This window comes from Diplodia seriata (genome assembly GCF_021436955.1).
Source record: "Diplodia seriata strain FDS-637 chromosome Unknown scaffold_3, whole genome shotgun sequence".
Classification (NCBI taxonomy): domain Eukaryota; kingdom Fungi; phylum Ascomycota; class Dothideomycetes; order Botryosphaeriales; family Botryosphaeriaceae; genus Diplodia; species Diplodia seriata.
In genome coordinates, this window is record NW_027117310.1 from 1641749 (window position 1) to 1661640 (window position 19892).

The window sequence follows — 19892 nt, forward strand, 5'->3', positions numbered from 1 at the left end:
AAACACCGGAATCCACCATCGAACCGCAGGATATCTCGGTCTTACCGCCCGACTATCACATGTACAAAGCCCAAACCGAGGGCGACCTTGACACTCAGCTCGGCCACTACGTCTTTCAGAGAGAAGACTTCTATAAAATCACCCCCCTCCCTGACTTTGCGCGGCTTGCCCTCGCCGTCAACGAACTCGCCGCCACCACTCTCGGCATGGGGAAGCTATATTTGCTCAGAGGGCGCCACCAGAGGAGGCTCGACCATACCTCGCCCCGCCCGATTCCCGACCTTCTCTTCGTCCCTGCCTACCAATGGACTGAAGTAAATGCACCTCCAGCCAAGATGGGATATATTGCGCTAACAGTACACGTGCCTAATTACCCAGTTCACGCGCGATGCCTTGTTCGAATGCAATCCCTTGGAACGTTTGAGAAAGATGATTGCCAAGATGCCCGACCATGCCCCCGGCACGCTCTCCCTCGAAGTCTTTGTCCCCGAGACCATGCAACCCGTGCTACGCGTCGACCAGAGCATTGGGATGGAGGGAGTGCATCGGCCGACCAAGGGCGCTTGGATCTGCACGCGCTCAGACCCCTGCACAGCGGGTATGGTGGACGATGTCATGAAAATGGGAGTCATTGTCGGTCCAAATGACGTGTACACTCACAAATCCGGTAATGTGGCCAGGAGGCTGGTGGGTTCGTGGAAGTCTCATCGCACGTATTTGGAGGAGCGTGCCGTGTCCGGGGATGATCAGATCAAGTCGGTGTATCACTGGCTGCAAGAAACTTCGGTGAACTCCGACGTATCGCAGGTGTCAGTATGGGACAGGGTGTTGGAGCTGACTGACTGTTCATTACTCACTTTGGATTAATTTGGCTCTACAGCCTATCAAGACACTCCATAGCAATGCGTTCGAGAACAGCTTCCGAGCAAGACTGTATATTGTTTGCTTTGGTTCAGTTTGGCCTATACTTTTTCGTAGAATTCCCGTAGCAACACAGCCGTGAACAAATTCGATGTTTGCTATTCCCGAACAAGGTGGTCAACAATCAAAAACAAACGAACATGAGGCTCATTCTTGTTTGTTTGCAAAGATCTTAGTGCGGCTACTGTCCAATTCAATAAACCGCGTTACATTGTCTGAGATGAACACACAGCCCTGACTTACACAACTGTTCCCCTCTCCGCAAGCCATCCTGCGGTCTTACCCCGCCGAGGGCGTCGGCTACGCGCGCGCGCCACAAGGCTTGATTCGAAATCAAGCATAGTATGCCATCAATTTTCCCGCGACGAGGATAGATTAACTGCCCCTCACCGCCAGCAACCTCACACACATTCAACATGTCACGGGCAAACATTAAGTGCATCCACCACATTCATGAATTTTTCAAGTAAAGTTAATTCTGTACAACGAAGTGCAAAACAAAAAGGTCCGAGGCAACATTGGAAGTTGCCGCATCCCCCCATCCGCGCTCAAATCACTGCGTCGTCGACGGGTTTACGACATGGAGACGGAGAACTCGGAGGTGGTGAAGACGGCGTCGGTGCCGGAGAAGGGCTCGGTGCCGGCGCCGATGCTCTTCATGTACTGGCTGGTGGACAGGCCCTGGTTGGTGGTGAGGTAGTCGATGAAGTCCTTGAGGTCGGCGGAGAAGTCCTCGGCCGAGCTGCTGGCGACGAAGGAGAAGACGGTCATCTGGCCGTTGGGGCCCGAGTACAGGTCGAAGCTGACGCCACCCAGCGTGGTGGTGGCAATGGACGAGCCGGTGCTCGAGATGGGGCCGGCGCCGCCGAGCGCACCCAGCCAGATCATGATCTCGTACTCCTCGTCGCCGCCGGCGGTCGAGGAGGTGAAGAGGTCGTAGGCGACGTCGGCGACGATGTCGCTGCCGTCGTAGGACCACTTCCAGGTCGACGGGATGGAGGAGATGGTCGACAGCTGCACCTGCTCGACGTCGGTGAGGACGACGTTGGCGTAGGACTTGACTTGGCCGGCGCTGTTTTGTTTCGCGTTAGTATTGGACGCCTTGTATACATGGAAGCGAGAGTGGAAAGGGGAGTCGAGACGTACCCGCCGGTCCAGGTCCAGCTGGTGTGCCAGGCCAGGGAGTCGCCGCTCAGAGAGTCGACGCCGGTGCACTGCGAGCCGGAGTCGGCGTTGTCCTGGCCCCACAGGTTGTTGTAGACGGTGTAGGTGCCGGTGACGGTGCTGCCCCACTGGTCGCAGAAGTCGGCGCGACGGTTGAGGGTCTTGGTAGGGGCGGCAGCGGCGAGGGCGGCTGCGCCAGCGCAGAGAGCGGCAGAGGTGAACTTCATGGTTGGTAAAGAAGGTGGAAGATCAAAGAAGGAATGGGTGGATCAGCGAAGGAAGATGCTTGCTGGAGAACAGATAGCTGGGCGCGGGACAGGCATGGTATTTAAACGCAAAAGTAGGGAGACTAGGGACGGGTATTCTGGAAACGTGTAGGCGAGAGTGAAGTGGAAGCAGCCCCAGGTTGACGTAAGTGGATAGGACCAGGCGGCCCGCGAGCTGGCCTGGAGAGGATGTACGGCCGGGAGCGGTGGGAATCGAAGGCCATCTCCCGAACTGGTGCGGCAAGTAGATGACAAGCTTTTCCGTATGGGGGACTGTGTTTCGAGAGATCAGACAGAGCAGCGCCCTGATCCCGGGCCGGCTCGGTCGGAGTGTCGGGAAGGGCGCGTCTGGCTGGTGGGAATGCAGGCCCAATTCTCCTGGGCTCCCCACAAAGAGGCGTCGCTTAGTTGCTTGTTTCACCCGTGCGAACGCCGCTCCGGCAGTTTACGCACGCCGCGTGTTTCTCGCCAGCTAGTCACGCCCTGTCTGGCGGGCGCCCGCTCTCCATACGCCGAAACATTCTGGAAACGGCGCAAACTGTCGTCCATCGCAATCTCGGTCTCGACGCCAGCCCTCGACGCGGCGACTCGTTCATGCGCGCCGAGGCCCGAAGCACCTAGTCCGAGTCGGCCGGCGTCTTCCTGCCGTAGGCCAGCCCGAGCCCGACGCCCAGCACGATGGCGAAGATACATAGCAGCGACCACGCCCACAGCAGCACGCGCTTGTCCTGCTGCACCGGCCCCAGAATTTGCATCCGCTCGCGCCGCCACGCCATCCACGCCGGCTCCATGCGCACCTCGGCCGCCGCCACATCAACGTTCTTGGCCGACGACGACGACGACAACTTCACCGGCTTCGCAATGACCACGTTGGCCTCGAGGTCGGTGTCGATGGCCCCGTACGACGGCGGGGGCGGGTACCTGGGCGGCGGTGCCGGCGAGCTGGTGCGCGACGAAGGCGAGGAGTCGCGCGTGAGGTTGGTGAGGGCGGCCATGGCGGGGGCTGTTGGTGGTCTGGCGGGCTGCAGGCACGGGCTTTGCGCAGGTATCAACGGGTAAGCTACGCATGCATCAGGCGAGGGGAACAGCTCACGTACAGGTACAGCGGAAGCGGTCAACGACGGTTTCGAGCAGCAGAAGCAAAAGGGTCATGGGCTCAGGGGCGGTCTCTGCGAAGCTTGGCCTGGAAGTCAAGGCATGGGGAGCGCCACGCATATATACCACCCCATCACCACGGCACGCCAGAGCCGCGCGAACATGATCGGTTGCCGCTGCCCCGCGACGCTCGGGCCCGTGTTCACGCGCATCATGGTCCACGGGCCCCGAGACGACTGCGCTGGGCCGCTGGTGTTCAGACAGGCGTAGCGTCGGCATCCCGTGGTGTTTAGATGGGACCTCGCAGCGACTGACAGCGTCCGGGCCGACTCCGCGCTGCCATCATGACGCGCGACTCTCTCAGCCCTATGCCGGTATCCGTACTTGGGGCAGGCAGCTGGCCGGAAAAGCGGCATGTCAGCAGTGACTTTGGCTGGCGTGCAACGGAAGAGCGGTGCCGAGAGCCTGTCAGCTGGGGGCGATTGCGTGGACATGCTGCAAGACCGGCAAGGAGTTCACGACGCCTGCTGATCTCCGCCCGCATTACCCGCATCACGCTACGCATCTGTCTTGGAATGACCTGCCAGACTGCCTACAAAACGCGGCCCTGTCCCTGTGTTGCCGCGTTCCTGCGTTGGCGATGAAACCGGAGCTTCCGTCCTGCCGTGACGTCCTCTCCAACTCGGTGTCGGCACCTGTGTGATTGACCAACGGTCACCCGCCCGCCTTCTCCGCCTCTTGCTCTCAGAGCGAATGGAAGACCGAGCTCGTCGTCCACCGCCGTTAAAACTGCCGCTATGATTTTCGTAGCTATTTTCGGCAACAGTACCAGCAGCGATGGCCCTGCGCACTGCGCCCTCTCGCTTCCTTCGTGGCTGATGGGCCGCCTATAAGCGCCCGACACAGCTCCGTCATCGCGCTAGGGCCACCTCCGCCAATCTGCCTTCTCCCGCCCTTCTAGAAAGATTTTGCCATGAGAAGGGTCGTCTGCCTGCTCTTCAATGCCTCGTTTCGGCCTCGCAAATGCTCGGGCGACGTAGTAGGGGCGTCGCAGAGCAGGTGTTTGGACTCGACGCTGTCGTTGCTCGTTCGTTTCGTCCGTACTGGTGGAGGAGCGCCGCCGAAGGATTCAACACAGCCTCTGGGCAGCATCAGGGCACAGTAATCTATCCGTGCCTCCTCCATGTTGGGTTGTAGCAGTCTCAATGTGACATCGCGCTCTCCGTCGCTCTCGCACTTATATCCGGCAGTTCTGCTTCGTGCGCTAACATCTCAGGCATATACGCATTTCACGATCTGTACCGTTCAATTAAATTGCACATTTTGGACGAGCAACGAGCAACGAACAACGACCACGTCTATCAGCGCCCAACGAAAGAATCCAACGGCAATATTCCCGATCACCTGCCTGTTCGACACTTCCACCATAAGCGCAGTGCTGCAGCAGCGCATTCATCATGAACGCCCATCTACACCCAGATTCCGCCACCATAGGCGGCACCACAGACTCCGAAAGCAACAACCGCTACTACCACCACCACCACCAGCAACAACAACAACCCGACCACCACCACACCTACCCCGACGAGCTCGATCGCATCATCGCCGAAGCCCGTGCCTCAAAATACCCTTCCACATCCACATCGGACAAGCGCGCCTCGTCGCCATGCCCGTCGGCAAGATCCACCGACAGCGCGCGGCGCAGGCGAGAGGCGGAAGACGGCTACAACCCGATCCAGTACGCGTACGAGAAGAGGGGCGGGTTCAGGGAGTGGTGGCGCAGACAACGACTCGACGGACCGCACAGCGCGGCGGCGTTGGTCGAGGCCATCGGGCAGGGTCTTACGTATGCTCTTATCTCAATATTAAATTGATCGGGTTCCGATGTGTGTGGTGTGTGGTTGTGTTGCTGTCCTTTTTCTTCTTCTTCGCGTCTCCGTTCTCATTCCTCTACCTACAAATCCTTGATGCTGCGAGCTGCGCGCGCGTGTTTAGAGGGGCTTTTGATTGCTGACTGCTGTGCACACAGATCCGCGTTTGGTCGTCTGGGACGAGCGGGCTATTGAGTGAGCATGATGAGCGTGATGAGATGAAGTGTAATATGGTCGACGAGTGAGACATGATTGAATGCAGCCACGATCGATTGGACCCTTTCTTTGGGGGAATTCGGATGATGATTGACAAGGACTCGACATATTTTACAGTGGTTATTGCTTTCTTGCACGAAATATGAGCCAAGATACTGCTCTCTGATGACCAAGCATGACAGGCTTACAAGGGACTCGGACAAGCCGGCGCCGCGCTCCTGTGGTCCGCAGCTCCGCACATTGGCGCGCGGAGGGGAATCTCGGCCCAGCGTGGCTATGTGGCTGGGCGCGGAGCCGGAGCGCTGTCCAGAAACTCTCTCTCCACCCCCGCACGCGGAACCATGCAAATGCGATTCCGAACGAACCATCGAATGATGATAGACGCCTCACGAACGCCATCTCCCCCTCACACGAAACGCCGCAATGGATGTTTTGCTCTCCCCTCTCGCACTGACCGAAAGCAATAACGTATCGCCGGCCCATTCGCTGCCGTGTGTCTAATCCCCCATTCTTTTATCATGAGCCAGTCTGCCCATGCTCATCCCACGCCCTTCCCGCTTGTGACGTCACGGGGTCCTCCCAACCACAGATCGAGCAAGCCTCCCGAATCCCCTTCCTGCTGCCTCCCCATACCCGTTCCGCTCTCGCCCGCTTCCGTTTGCAGGGGCGAAAAGGCTCGGTGCCATGCTGCCGAGTAGTAGTAGTAGTGGCGCCCAGCACAAGTAAATCGTTCGAGAGCGCGCGTCAGCCAGTCAGCCTGTCGACCAGCGGAACCCTTCCTTCGCTCGCTTTCTTGGAGTCTGGAGCGAGGAAGCGCAGCCCCCTTGGCGCACACGCTGGACCGGTTTGCGGGACGGACGGACGGCGGATCGGAGTGGTCAGACGCGGGAAGGGTGAGCGGGCCCACCGGGCCACTCATGCATGGAGATGTGATCGACCGCCGTCTTTCGCATGGCGTGGGGTAGGTGAGCCCTGCAGCAAACGTCACCGCTTATTTTCCTTCTTATCGGGGGCGGTCGGAGGAGGATGACAGCAGACTGATCTTGTTTTTGTCTCTTACTTACCGTCGGAGCCGCCTGCTTTGCATGCGTCACAATTGCTTGCTGCCAGCCGCATAGTTGCACACCGATTAATCTGAACGCTGCTGCCAAGCCATCGACCCTGGGATTAGTTAATTTGATTGCGACCATTCTTAATTTTTTTCTGGACGATCGACGACGAGCTGGACTCACCACCACGCATGATCTCGTCATTGCCGTGTCAACACACCACAGCTTTTCCAACGTCGAAGGAAACGAAGAAAGACATCGACCAGCAGCTCACATTTCGGCGGCGACACACGAAACAAGACGAGCCACATAAGACAAACCGCATACGAACTTGAGAACCTCGACGAAACGTTACCACTGCTCACTACTACTCTCCGTCACCAACCCAACCATCAACTTCATCCTCCCTCCCCTCCCTTCTAGCAAGGAGGCCCCCCTCGAACAAGGAAAAACCCCTCACGAATCACTTCCGCCCACCCCCAAAGCAACAATGACAACAACCCTCCCCGACGCCATCACCCTCCACCCGGACGAGCAGCTCCGCCTGCAAGAGCTGCTGCAATCCCGTCGCAACCGCGGCATCGTCGACCCGGACCCCAATCACCACTACCACAGTCACCTCGCTCCACCTCCATCATCATCCACACCCCCACCGCCCGAAGACCCGTCGTCGTCGCGTTCCCCCAGCACCACCACCAGCCACCGTTCAAGCCCCGCACCACCCTATCTTCCTCCGGGAACCCCTCCTCACGTCGACCGCACCCCCGCGACCAGCAGCCCACCGACACCGCCACCATCACTACTGCCGCAGTCGCAGCCGCAGCGTAGCCCCCGCACCAGCCCGCCCATGGCCGCCATGCTGCGGAAAGGCGGCGAGGCGGCGATGCGCAGCCACGGGCGCAGCCAGCAGCACCAGCTGCTGCCGCAGCAACTGCCGCCGCAGCACCACCTGCAGCAACAACTGCACCACATGTCGGGTGGCGGTAGTGTCGACGATGGCAGTGGAGGAGGAGGCGCAGGGAAATGGAGGGAGTGGATGAGGGGGATGATGAGGGTGCCGCCGGCAGCAGGGGGAGCAGCAGCAGCAGCGTCTCCGCCTCCGCCGCCTCCTCCGCCCACGCCGGCGTTTGCGGCGCAGTCGCCTGGTGGGGGAGGAGGTGGGGGAGAGGGACGGGATTGAGGTGGACGGATGGAAAGGACGGGTGTGGGTTATGCGAAACGAAAACGCGATCTGTTGACGTGTCGGAGAAGAAAAAGCAAACGTGGTCTTCTTTTTAGGAGACTCTATTCTGTTCCCTCCCATCCCTATGTCCCATTCCCTCTCCGCAATCACCGGAAAAGCGAAAGGTTGAAAGGAAAAAAAGGGAGCGTGTCGTTTGATTCTTTCATTCTTTCGTGGTCCGCATGATCTTTGTTTTTTTCTTTTATTACGTTTTCCTGGTAATATCTCTCAAATCTTTCCATCAACGGCGCCGACTTTTGTTTCTTGCTTCTTGGCAATACGAGCAAAGAAATGGATATACACGAGGGATCCCCAATCGGAGGCCTTATCAGGGTGATGGGACGCGCGTCACTAGGACATGTATAGAGCTTAGCGTCAGTCGTCAGTGCTTTTCAACCCAGTGCTTTGGATCTGTCAAACCGAAAGCTTATTTGAACCGTCAACCCGCTATCATATAAGGCTGCCGTTTACATCGCACTCACTGAGTTTGGACAGACGGGAATTGTTGTATAAGATCGTGTAGACATTAATTTGGAACGGGCTACGGTCGTCTAGTGTCTAAATGCCCATCCCCTTAGCTTGACCCGTAATGCTCACCTCCTACATATCTTGTGTATGAACCACTTTAAAGCGCTTATTGAAGAAGTGAAGGAAAAAAGACTTTGGCTTTCGCAACGGCTTGTGAGTTTCAAGCGCAACTACTCGCCCCTCGTCGACTAGAGCCAGCAGAATTTAAGGAAACAGGATAATGGAAAGAAGAAGGAATTTGATACAGCCACTCGGCATAAAGGGTATCAACGTGAAAAAAAAAAGGAAAGATTTGAAAGAACCCATACCCTCCATATTCCTTTGGAGAACGCCAATGTGCTTCCATTTTCTTTTCATGCCCACAAAACAGCCGTTAAACACTTAAGAGATCATCTATCCGTCTATTGTCCCCAGAAATCATCCTGGTTGCCCTCAAGGGGGGCAGAGGAGGCAGCTGGAGCCTGAGTTTCCGCGTTTTCCGCAGTGCGGACTTCATCAGACACAGCGGGCGTCGGTACGGGGCCGTCAAGCGGGGTCTCGATGGGAGTCTCAATCAGCTCGACGGGAGTGGCCACGGGGGTGATGGGCGTCACTGGGGTCATGACAGGAGTGGGAGAGGCAACGCTGGACTCGTTCTTGCACTCGTTCTTGGGTTCCTCGAAAATGCCGTGCTCAGAGCCATCCTTGCCGCGGAAGGCGAAGCGCTCGAAGGTCTGGCCGCGGCGCAAGCGGTGGACCACCTCGCCATCGGGACCGAGCTCCTCGTCGTACAGATACGGCTGGAAGTCTTGCACGCTGGCGTACTTGGCGAACATGCGGCGCCAGTAGCACGCCTCGGCCGCGGGCGTCAGGTAGCGGTCGCGGAAGGTCTGCGCCGACTGCGCCGCGATGCGCTTGACCTCGTTCGGGTTCGCGATCAAATGCTCCATCTTCTCGTTCAGGTCGGAGAAGTCGCGGTTGACCTTGACGTAGTTCTGGTACGGGCCATCGGCCTGCAGCAGCGGGTAGTAGTGCGCAACCCAGTCCAGGTCGTGGATGACGGGCACCGATTCGCAGTTCTGCAGGTAGCGCAGGCGGCCGCTCCAGGTGTTGCCCTCGGTGTGCGCGACATACTGGTAGTTGCAGAAGTCCTTCATGGCCAAAACGTTGCTCCGCGTCCTCCAGTCGATGGCCTTGACGTCGGACCATTCCTTGCCTTCAGATGCGTCCATGAGGTTCTGGCGCAGACCGTGGTTGACGCCCAGACTGCCACGCCACGCGAGCTGCGGGATCTTCTCGTGGAACGGCTTCTCAATCTCCGCCACTTCATTCCGGAACTGCACATAAGATCCAACGGCATCGTCGGGGTAGGTCCATCCATCGAAGTCCTAACGCAGATTCATTAGGCTCAATGTTCGCCGGGAATACTCGGATATTTTGAAGTACTTACGGGAATGACCCACATGAACGGGTTGTCCTTGTGGCGAGCCCAGGTGAAGCGGATCTTGCCCTCGGGTCCAGGCTGGCTGTTGTCGTGCAGATCCAGGATGAACTCGATGTTGGGAATGGAGCGCGGGTTGGGATGGGCAGTAATGGCACGGTACATGGATGCCATTGCGGACAAGCCACGGGATCGGTCCGGCTCGCCCTTGGCTTCATCGACAATGATCAACTGGGAAAAGGAGTTAGTTGGACTATTTTTGGGCTGGATCTAGATCTTCTTTTTCGCGTACCTCGCCATTGTAGATCAGAAGGTGGAACTCAGCGCGCGTCTTTCCGTTCCAGTTCTCGTTCAGCTCAGCCTCGGTGGAAAGGTGGACATCCTTGTATTGAATCGGGTTGTCGGAAAAGAAATCCTGGGCACGGTCCAGTTCCAGGAACAGGTCGGGAAAAGCGGCCTGTGGCGGCTGGTTAGCGGACATGACATCACGAAGGGTGGAAACTGCGGCTGAACAAACTTACATCACACTGTTCGTCGGTGAGGCCATAGTTGAGGGAGTCGCGCTGGGTGTCGAACTGCCACTTGTAGCCCTCGGACAGCTTGACGGTTTCGAAATAGCTGGGGTCGTGGAAGGGCGAGCGGCGGTTGACGTGCCAGGAGGCAGTAGCAATGACGAAAACGGTGGCAACTGCGGCAGCGCCGGCGTACAGGATGCGGCGCGGCGGCACTCTCGACTTCGCAGGCGCGTCCGGAAAGCCGAGCGGGGTGTACCGCGGCGACGAGGGCGACAGCAAACTCTTCCAGCTCATGGTGGGCAGTGTCGAACGAGCGGCGCAGGTGGGAGAGGGTTGGCAGTTGCGGTTGCACAGGAAGAGCGTGGAGAAGAGAGTTTGGGTGGGCTTGTGAGATATAGTAGGTACCTAGGGCTTCATCAAGGCACGGGCTCAAGCTAGCAATACGAGCCAGAAAAGGGCTCTGGATGCGCGATGGCTGCCATGGCTGTGGCGCACTGCCGGCCGATATGGGCGCACGGCCTTCTCCGGCGGTCCCACTTCTGGAGGATGCAGCGGATCTGCCTGGCCCGACAGGCCCGGTCTGGCAGGTTAACAGTCACTGGCGCCGTTATCAGAGCTGCGCCGCCTGCACATGCATCCAGCTCACTCAGCACCGTACCGCCACTTGGCGCCGGCAGCGCGCAGGCCTGGAGACACCATTTCAATTGCCGCAGAGACACCGCCTTGTGCCTTCGTTGCCGTATCGTCTGGGTGGCGCGTGCACGGCATCTACTCTATCGATCAGCCCAATCGGCGCGATGCATATCTCAGCGCTGTGGCGGCAGAGCGCGCAGAGTCGGTCGCACACAACATTGATACGACGCTCCACGCGAGGACGGACGAGGGTCGATGCCACAATGCGAGGCAGCGCATGCGAGCCAACGCACGCGAGGAGGAGCGGACCCGCCGACTGCGAGGGCGAGGGAGAGCGATGGAGCCCAGGGGCCGAGAAAGTCGGTGCCAAGCTTTGTGGGCCAGCGCAGCGCTCGGTGGGAAATGAAAAAGCTTGACCTCCGTGAACGCGAGGTTGCATGACCGCCGGCGCATCCGCGCGCGCAACGGAGCAGGCAGCAACCCGCAGAGTGACCGCAACTTTTCCGCCCTCACCCGGCATTGCGGCTGTACGAGAGCAGCACAGGACAGCGGATAGCAAACAGAAGCCCACAACCCCAGTTGTTCCTGGGTGGAGCGAAGGAGAGCGTGAGAGCAGTTGAGGTGTGGCAGCGGCCAAGGCAAGGAAGCCGAACTGCTTCGAGACAGAAGACGGCCACTCCCAACGCCGCGGCCCCGCTCTGCCCCAGCCCCAGCCAAACCCGAGCGTGCACTATCGACACGAGCCTCATCCACTTCTACAACGGACCCCTTTTGCAACAAGCCTCGCTTCCGCCACCCGAGTGTCGCTGTAGTATTGTGCTTGCCACCCAGCCATCGTGCCTGCCCCTGAGCCCCGCCCACGCTCGACACCAGCGCCGCATTCCTGCCCGGCCCTCACTCCGAAACTCTGCAACGAAACGTGTCTGCTCTCGCGTTAGCCTTGCATTGCACGCTGCAAGGTTTCAAACATGCTCCCTCTGTCCAAGCGCCCTTAAACACCTATAGCTTACACGAGAGGGCACAGCCGCCCGCAGGCACTTGCAATTTCCTCGTCGTAGCGCCGTCGGCTCTTTCCAGTCCCACCAAATGCGCTGTGACTGCTCCTAACCTATCACCACCGTTAGCATGGCCAACACCCCGCTTCAATTTCCTCTCACAAAGCACGACAGCTTTTCGGGATGTCGACTTAGGCGGCAATAATTGCGCCTCCCGCCGGCTCGACTGCCGGTTGCCTCACTTTAACTTTCTCGTTTAGCCTACCCACTTTGCCCGTAACGGTAAAAGGTGCTCGCATGAGCCCACAGCCCTGTCAAGCGGTCATCCTCGGCTGCCGCCAAAAATAACCCCATCCACCCTCGTGTTGCTCCCGAGACCCGGATGATCTACTACTGGCTGCCTGCGCGCCACTTCTGGCGAGAAGAAGAGAGTGGGATTCATCGAGGCGTGGGGCGCCTCTGATTTCCAATTTTTCTTCCTGACTATTGGTCGCGTGGTAGATGCCCGACGTCGATAAAGCACTGATAAAGCACTATCTGCAGCATTGACCAGGCCTATCCGAAGTGCGAGTCGTAGGTGATTGGGCAATTTTCCTTGCCTTCCCGTCCTCAATGATTAGAATCCTATCTCGGCCCCAGCCGAATGCCAGGTACATGGGGGATGGTGTTGTCCAGGAGAAGGCGATGTCTCTGCTTGCTTCTGCCCACGCGACGGAACGAGTGTGCCGAGAAGGAATCACACAGCCACTACCGTGACGTCAAGAATCTCATCACGTGGGTGTCCTTGTCAGCTTCACCTTCTTTGCGGAAAATGATGTACATACCTAGTAGTACACATTGAGGCGCAGTGTATTATAGCTCTTTGCCGTAGGAGCCAAGTTTTCAAATCATAAATACATTTGCAAATCCCCTTCCGCAACCGATTTTCTGGTCTCCCGTAACGTACCAGTCGATCACTTTTGTCAACCACGCCCTCAGAATAAATCAAACACTACGCTTGGACTACATCAACTTAACAACCCATCAACCAATCCAAACAATCCCGAACCACCCTATCCGACATCCAAACCAGGACCACTACACCACTCCTGTCAGACGCTCTGTGCCACTCAATCAGCAACACCCGACCAAAGCCGCCCTTGCAGTCCCCTCCCCCCATCCACTCCAACAACCAACACCGGGACCACCCTTACAAAAAGAAAAGAGAAAAACAAACCCCCTCACAATGCCTTCCCTCTCCGCCGGCATATCCTCCCTGAACGCAGGCTACATCTCGACCACGCAACAGAACCGCACCTCGCCCTACATGCCCGGCGGCGAGCCGCGGCCGAGCAATCCCGAGAACGGCGAGGTGTCCGACAGAGCCGCGGCGGCCCGCAAGGCCCGGTTGGAGCAGTTCGACCGCGAAGTGGCGGAGGCGAGGGAGAGGAGGGAGCGGGAGAAGGGAGAGAAGGAGGTGAAGACGGATGGCCAGGAGATTGATGATGGTGGGAAGGAGAAGGGAGGGTTTCGGCAGGGGTTGAAGGAGAAGATTGCGGGGTGGAGGGAATGAGGGAGCGCTGGAGGGAGGGTGTGTGTGTGTGTGTGTGTATGAGAAGAGAAGGGAGGATGGATCGATTGGCAGGGATGGGCCACGACGCTGATGATTGACGTGCCTTTTTTTTTTCCATTCGAAGATTTATAATTACATTTTCGCGACCCGCAAGTTGCCTTCGATGCGGTGTCAATAGAGGCAAATTAGCTGAAATACACACGCGTACCATGCGTGGAATCCCTTTCAACTCCCAATAAACGCCTGTAACGCTGTTTGCTAATGCGGATGAGTGGCTAACCAACCGCACCTTTCCGGCTTTTGTGGTATCTCAACAACCACAAGAGAATGGTGGAAAAAAAAGTGCACTCCTCCTAATACCGTCCTGTCTCCCGCCGTGAATCTTGCCCCGTATAGTACGGCCTTCGCTGCCTTTCCGAACCCGGCCTCTCTAGCTCTGGTACTTTGCCCATGTCTCCAGGCGTGTTCATGCGTTTCAGCGGGCTACCTCTCCTCCTCTCTGGAGAGGCGAGCCTCCGTTCGGAATCATTCGGTCTCATGAAGTTTGTGGACTGCGGCTTGCGCAGAGGTGATGCAGCATGAGAGTACACACCCAGGCTGCCGCCATCGCCCGTACTGGCATCAGCTGTGGAGCGGAATACAGGCTGTCTCATGGTGGTGGTTGTTCTGCGCCCCACTGAGGAACCCCCAGGCGATCCAGTCGGTACCTGTGCGTTAGCCAGTCGTGGAGTAACGAACGGGTTCGGCATAGTAGATCGTGGAGCACGCTGTTCGGATTGGAGAGCGTTGTCCGGGTCGTATTGCCCAGCGTACGCAGGGTTGGGGTTAGTGCGGAATCCCCTGTTAATGACGGTGGTCGGTGTGTATGTATCGACTTCTCTAGTGGCCCTGGCCTTAGACTCGTGGTCCGGCGTCTGCGTACCCACATTGCGAACGGGCCTATTCAGGTTGGGGTGCACGAATTTGGTGTCGTACTCGTGAAGAACCTCACGATGGATCAACGCAGCATCTTTAGTCTGTTGCGAGAAGGAGGATTGGAGTAAATGAAGTTGTGTTGTCATCAGAACCCCGAGAATTATAGTGATGGCTACTGTCACACTGGGGCGTGGGTCCAGCGGGCCCAGCGGAAGAAAGAGCCAGTACACCAGGACATGTCCAGGGCTGAACAAGCAGAAGAGCCGCAGGCATGTCGGCGTAGGGTCCCACACAGATACTTCCCACACTTCGCGATTTGCATCCGGGTGCGCGCGCGCCTGTGCGCTAGATGATGCGACAATGTTCGAGAGAAAGCGTAGCGGCGATGAAGCGAGAGGCGACGAGTCGACGCGAACACGGCGCGCAGAAGGTGTGGTCGGGGTTGTCTCGACAGGGTTCTCGAAGAGTCGGTAGTGGCGCTTGCGTTGAAAAGTGAAGAAGGCGTTCACGAGCGAGAGGAGCGACAGCAGGTGTACAATGAAGGAGCACTATTCGCTTGTTAGTGAGGGTTTTATACCAGCATAGGGGACAAGGCGATCTACCAGCCAGCGAAACCAACCAGTCCCGGCGTTAGCAGTATAGTCTCCGAATACGTCCTCACTGTCTCGCGAGGTTATTGCGCCACTGTTCGCTCTTGTGATCATGAAGATCAGATTGACGGCAACGCCTATGGGCCATGCCCAATCCTTGAGCGCCTCATCCAGATCATTGCTGTTGAGTTCCTCCGATAACCACAATAGCCAGTCGTACGGATCCAGGTAGGCTTTGATGCGCTCCGAGAGCGGGCGGCGGCGGATAAGCGGGGGCATCGCTAGCGTATGGAGAGGCCGCAGAGAGCGAAAGTCGGATTGTGAAGCTGGACAAGGAAGTCGAGTATCGTTCTGCAGTGGTGCGAAGTGATTACCATGCTATGTCGAGCTGCGGGCCGGGGCCATTGTGTTTGTCGGTGGCCTGGTTCTTTGAACAGATGGAAAGCGCACGGCCGATTGTAAACAGTGCCGGAGGAAAGAGCGCCGGCCGCCGAGAATCCCTGCCCGTGATCGGCCTCGTGGTCCCCGCGGCGTCACAGCCCGACGACCAAGCTCCAGCTTCCTTCAACCACAGCCTGCATTGCCGTTCACGACAGTGCACGCAGGCCGCCAACTACGACCATGGCTGCCCCAGCTTCTGCCTACAAGGATCGTCAGTTCCTCGCTGTCATCGGAGATGAGGTGCGGGCTCCCTTCCTTGGATGCGCTGGAGCTCTGCTAACCGCTACTTCCTCCAGGACTCGGTGACTGGTCTCCTCCTCGCTGGCGTCGGCGTAAGTTCCTCTAGAGCCTTATCATTGCTACCGCAGGCCGCAATAATCCCTGGCAGCCCCCAGCTGATGTACCCCGCGTGTAGCACGTCACGCAGCCGCCGGACAACCAGAAGAACTTCCTAGTCGTCGACAACAAGACGGAGACGTCTGCCATCGAGGCCGCCTTTGACAAGTTCACTGAGGAGCGGAAGGACATCGCTATCCTACTTATCAACCAACATGTACGGCAATCACACCTCAGCCCGATGTCTTGCGTCTTCTCATGCTCTCTTGGCCATGAAATAACAGCGAATTCCAGATTGCCGAGCGTATACGCCATCGCGTCGATGCCTACACCGCCGCTTTCCCGTCTCTGCTCGAAATTCCTTCCAAAGACCACCCCTACGATCCCGACAAGGACAGCGTGTTGAAGCGCGTGCGGAGGCTGTTCGGAGAGTAAATGGCGAGAGGCCGAACCTGTGCATACAACGAGCATTCTATCGGAGGCGTTCTGCTTGTACAGCTATACATCAATTTATACCCAAAAACAAGATGGACTCGGTGTTTCGTCCTCACCATTGATAGGCTATGTGTCGTCGCTTTCAGGCCACGGCTCGCTTCGACAATAGCAAATCATATCCCTTAGCTTCAGACAATCGGCAAAGGGGAAGGAATGCGCAGGTTCCTTGCCCCAATCATAAAATGTCATTAACCTAATTGAAATGGTCTTAACGCCTCGTCGACCAAGGTATCTTCGACCGAGTCGACCATGCGCGTATGGCATTCGGCCCAACGAATACACAAACTGATAAGAAAGCCCTCCACCGGCGTCACCCAAGAGCCATCAAGTCCTGTAATACTGTACAAACTCCACCTGACATCGCACAGCCCGCCTCGCGTCGCTGTTTCTTCTTTTGGTAACAACCTGCCATCTGCCCATGTCAAGGTCTCGAAGACGCAAAGACACCCTATCTGTGGAACTGGACGCTAGCGGTGAGACAAGTGATCTTCGCATTGTCCTTGGTGAAGACGTCGGCGAGAACGGTGTATTTGCCCTGTAAAATCACGCCATCAGTATCTACGTGAAATGCTTGAGGGTAGGCAGGGCAAGCTTACCGGAGGGATCTGCTGGGGCAGTTCGACGTCCTTGGTCAGGTTGAGATCGCCCTTCTCGAGGGGGCACTCGAGGCCGACCTCCTTGACGTACTCGCACAGCGAAGCCTCCTGCTTGATGAGGGTGATCAAGCCGTACTTGACCTGCAAGCGGACCTTGGCACCTTCTTCGACCTTCTCAGAGAGCGTACCGCTCGCCTTGATGTTGAGGTTCGTGCCACTGCATCGCGACGTGCGTTAGCGCTACTTGCGCTGCTTTGATGGCGGTTGCGCGTGAAAGTGGGAGCAACGGTGATAAGAGAACTGGGAGCTTGGGGTTACTCACGCCTCAGGCGGGTTGGGGTCCAGGTCGGCGGAGTCGATGGTGAGGATGTTGTCGGCCGGGTCTTCGCAGAAGAACAGTGGGTTGTCGCCGGGGACGGACAAGTCCTGGTTGATGACCTCCTGCTGGCCTAGGAAACCGCCAAGGGAGGCCGAGACGGCCAGCGGGCTGGCGACCGCGAGCAGTAGCGTCGAGAGCTTCATGGCGACGTTGATGCGAAAAAAATGCGACTGTCGAGAGGGTATGGCGATGGCGGTTGTTTGTGGGGAGAGCTCTGTTGTGGTCGGCGACGATAACGGAGGCGATTTGTGGAGAGGGCGGCGAGCTCAGGCTGCGGATGACCTTGTGACAGATGACGATGAAGTGGCTGGGGCTCGGCCTTGGCGCGCGCTTTGGCGGTCCATGCAACCCTGGCTCCCAACAACAGTTTGCACGCTGCCTCTGCTCTACTTCTACACCAATTTCTGCTCTCAGTACCGCAGATGCCGTTTACTTGTGTATTGGTTCACTAGTTACGCTAAATGCCAGAAGGACAAACGCCACGAATCGCTATCGCTACAGCTTGGTCGCATTCTCCACACCGCCGGCCTCCCGCAACGCGCTATCCACTTCCTTCCAAGCATCATATCCGTACAGCCATGGCTGCACCTCGGGGCACGTCCTGCACCCTGCATCAGCAATGGCCGTGATCTGCTCGCACTTCGCAACTTACCATCTACTTGGAAATGCGCAGTCAATTTCCTTGCCCAACTTGGACATGAAGAGTTCATCGCGCGCTACCTGCTCTGGGCCGTCTGGCATGTGGAATGATTCTCGCTTCGTTGGGTCAGCATTCTTCTCGTCTCTGAACCTCAACCTGTCGCTCATTACCTGCTTGAACGTCTCCCGGACAATAGCTTCTCCACGTGTCTTCCGCAATCGCTGGAATATTTTGAGTGCTCGTGGCAGTGATGATCCTCCTTGCACCCCAGCAAGTACTCGCCCCAACACCGCGCCATCCTCTAGTGCTGAGTTTGCTCCTTGCGCGAGATAGGGGAGCATTGGGTGACAGGAGTCACCACTGTGATGGTTTAGCCCAAGCACTGACCAAATGCAGGAGTAATGCACTTACATCATCACCAAATTACCTCGTTCACTTATCCACGATTGCATCTGCTCGCCTGCGAGAATCCATCAGCTTTGCTTCATCTCGTGCGCACTGTGGCCACCCACGGTGCATCAGCTTCCACTTGTCTACCGTGTCCACGCAGTCCAAAAATCTCGTCAATATGGGATCCCATCCTTGGAACAGCTTTTTCATTTCTTCCACTGACCCAGCTTGTCTGGCTACTGACTCTGGTAGATCATCCGGAGCTAGCAACACAACGTTGTACATAGTACCGCCTTTCAGCGAGTATGCAACAACATGCGCGCCCGGTCCCACCCAGAAATGCACCTGGGGATTGGAAACCATTTCTCTCAACTGAGGGTCTTTGATCTGTTCCAACTTGAGCACGATACGGTAGGCAAGATCGCCGGTCGGCAGTGGCTGAGCTTTTTGTCCAAGCAAGGATTCCCGGCACTTGGACCACAAGCCGTCGGCTCCAACCACGAGGTCGCAGTGGAACTCATCACCGTTGGTGGTTTTGATTCGAGGCCGCACTGCGTCGAGGTCCAGGGAATCCACCCGCTGACCGAGCCTTATGGTGACGCCCAACTCTCTTGCTGTCGCGACGAGGCCCTGCTGCAAGTCGACGCGGTGCACGTCGGAAAACGGGGAGCCGTACTTCTCGTTCATGTGCTTGTTGAAGTCTTCTTCCTTGGCTAGGACCTTCCCGGTATACCTATGGACGACCAAAGACTTGGGCTCGCACGCTTGGCTCTGGAGCTTCTCATAGACACCCCATCGTTTCAACAACTTGGAAGAGTTTGGGGTTATCTGTAGTCCTGCTCCGACCTATTTGTCCGTGTCAGAACTGCTTTCGCATAGAGGTGCCGGGCACTTGTGCAAACCTCAGCTAGCTCGGAAGCACTCTCCAGCACAGTGACATTGTGGCCTGAGCGCGCGCACTCGATAGAGGCAGCTAAGCCGCCCAACCCCGCACCCACAATGATGATGTCCAACCTGTCCGCATAGTCTGTCATCGCGACTGGCCGAAAGGGGTTTAGGAAAGATGGTAGAGAGAGATGTTGCCCCATGATGGTGTATGTTTAGCTTGGGATGTACAATAGGACCTTGCAAAGGCGAATGTGCCACCCTCTTCTTGTATTTCATGGACCGCCGATTGTGATCAGCGAACGGAATTCGGCAAAGCCGACAGCTGGCCGGGGACCCGTCGGATGTAAGCGTAGCATGAAGCGACAGAGGAAAGCCACCAACCAGCGGTCACGAAAAAGGGCCAGGACGGCTCTAAGGTGCCCATTGCCACCGGATATGCCGAGGGTTAATGCCGAAAGCATCACCAGCGGAATGGATGCAACCCCGTCGGCCGAGGCCAAAGTCGATGTGTTTCGCTGAAGCACTCGTGCCATTCTTCACATTGCGGTGTCAATACCTAGCAGATCGCCATGGGCGGAATTTCCGAACAGACGTTGCAGCGAGAGCAGCGGGATGAGCGACGTCCCCCACAACCCCACAAGGGGTGGATCCCTGCTGGTGCGGGGGAGGAGCCATTCGTGTCGCTGGGCTGGGGCTGGCGGTTGGAGCTTCGGGCGCCCGCGTGCGGATCCCTGCCGTTCGGGTTGCCGGGCTGAGCCGAGACCGCGCTCCAGCG

The 19892-nt window shown here is 57.5% G+C and overlaps 8 protein-coding genes across 8 annotated transcripts; 2 read left to right on the forward strand and 6 right to left on the reverse strand.

The window, feature by feature from the left end:
* Positions 1–59: 59 nt before the first annotated feature.
* Positions 60–867, forward strand: SLS55_003216 (uncharacterized protein; the record flags this gene model as incomplete). The annotated part of the gene is made up of 2 exons (XM_066774694.1): positions 60–314; positions 379–867. The coding sequence occupies 2 exons, from the start codon at positions 60–62 to the stop codon at positions 865–867; spliced, it is 744 nt and encodes a 247-aa protein (XP_066634813.1).
* A 627-nt stretch (positions 868–1494) lies between these two features.
* Positions 1495–2312, reverse strand: SLS55_003217 (uncharacterized protein; the record flags this gene model as incomplete). The annotated part of the gene is made up of 2 exons (XM_066774695.1): positions 1495–1993; positions 2068–2312. The coding sequence occupies 2 exons, from the start codon at positions 2310–2312 to the stop codon at positions 1495–1497; spliced, it is 744 nt and encodes a 247-aa protein (XP_066634814.1).
* A 656-nt stretch (positions 2313–2968) lies between these two features.
* Positions 2969–3346, reverse strand: SLS55_003218 (uncharacterized protein; the record flags this gene model as incomplete). The annotated part of the gene is made up of 1 exon (XM_066774696.1): positions 2969–3346. One exon carries the CDS (start codon positions 3344–3346, stop codon positions 2969–2971), a length of 378 nt encoding a protein of 125 aa, XP_066634815.1.
* Positions 3347–8733: 5387 nt separating this feature from the next.
* SLS55_003219 (uncharacterized protein) lies at positions 8734–10561 on the reverse strand (the record flags this gene model as incomplete). Its single annotated transcript, XM_066774697.1, has 4 exons — positions 8734–9699; positions 9762–9983; positions 10045–10209; positions 10274–10561. The coding sequence occupies 4 exons, from the start codon at positions 10559–10561 to the stop codon at positions 8734–8736; spliced, it is 1641 nt and encodes a 546-aa protein (XP_066634816.1).
* Positions 10562–15573: 5012 nt separating this feature from the next.
* On the forward strand, positions 15574–16164 carry VMA7 (H(+)-transporting V1 sector ATPase subunit F; the record flags this gene model as incomplete). Its single annotated transcript, XM_066774698.1, has 4 exons — positions 15574–15633; positions 15690–15725; positions 15809–15946; positions 16024–16164. 4 exons carry the CDS (start codon positions 15574–15576, stop codon positions 16162–16164), a joined length of 375 nt encoding a protein of 124 aa, XP_066634817.1.
* Positions 16165–16672: 508 nt separating this feature from the next.
* NPC2 (Phosphatidylglycerol/phosphatidylinositol transfer protein) lies at positions 16673–17342 on the reverse strand (the record flags this gene model as incomplete). Its single annotated transcript, XM_066774699.1, has 3 exons — positions 16673–16759; positions 16821–17037; positions 17143–17342. 3 exons carry the CDS (start codon positions 17340–17342, stop codon positions 16673–16675), a joined length of 504 nt encoding a protein of 167 aa, XP_066634818.1.
* A 352-nt stretch (positions 17343–17694) lies between these two features.
* Positions 17695–17940, reverse strand: SLS55_003222 (uncharacterized protein; the record flags this gene model as incomplete). The annotated part of the gene is made up of 2 exons (XM_066774700.1): positions 17695–17800; positions 17852–17940. The coding sequence occupies 2 exons, from the start codon at positions 17938–17940 to the stop codon at positions 17695–17697; spliced, it is 195 nt and encodes a 64-aa protein (XP_066634819.1).
* Positions 17941–18271: 331 nt separating this feature from the next.
* SLS55_003223 (uncharacterized protein) lies at positions 18272–19263 on the reverse strand (the record flags this gene model as incomplete). Its single annotated transcript, XM_066774701.1, has 2 exons — positions 18272–19075; positions 19228–19263. The coding sequence occupies 2 exons, from the start codon at positions 19261–19263 to the stop codon at positions 18272–18274; spliced, it is 840 nt and encodes a 279-aa protein (XP_066634820.1).
* Positions 19264–19892: the final 629 nt, after the last annotated feature.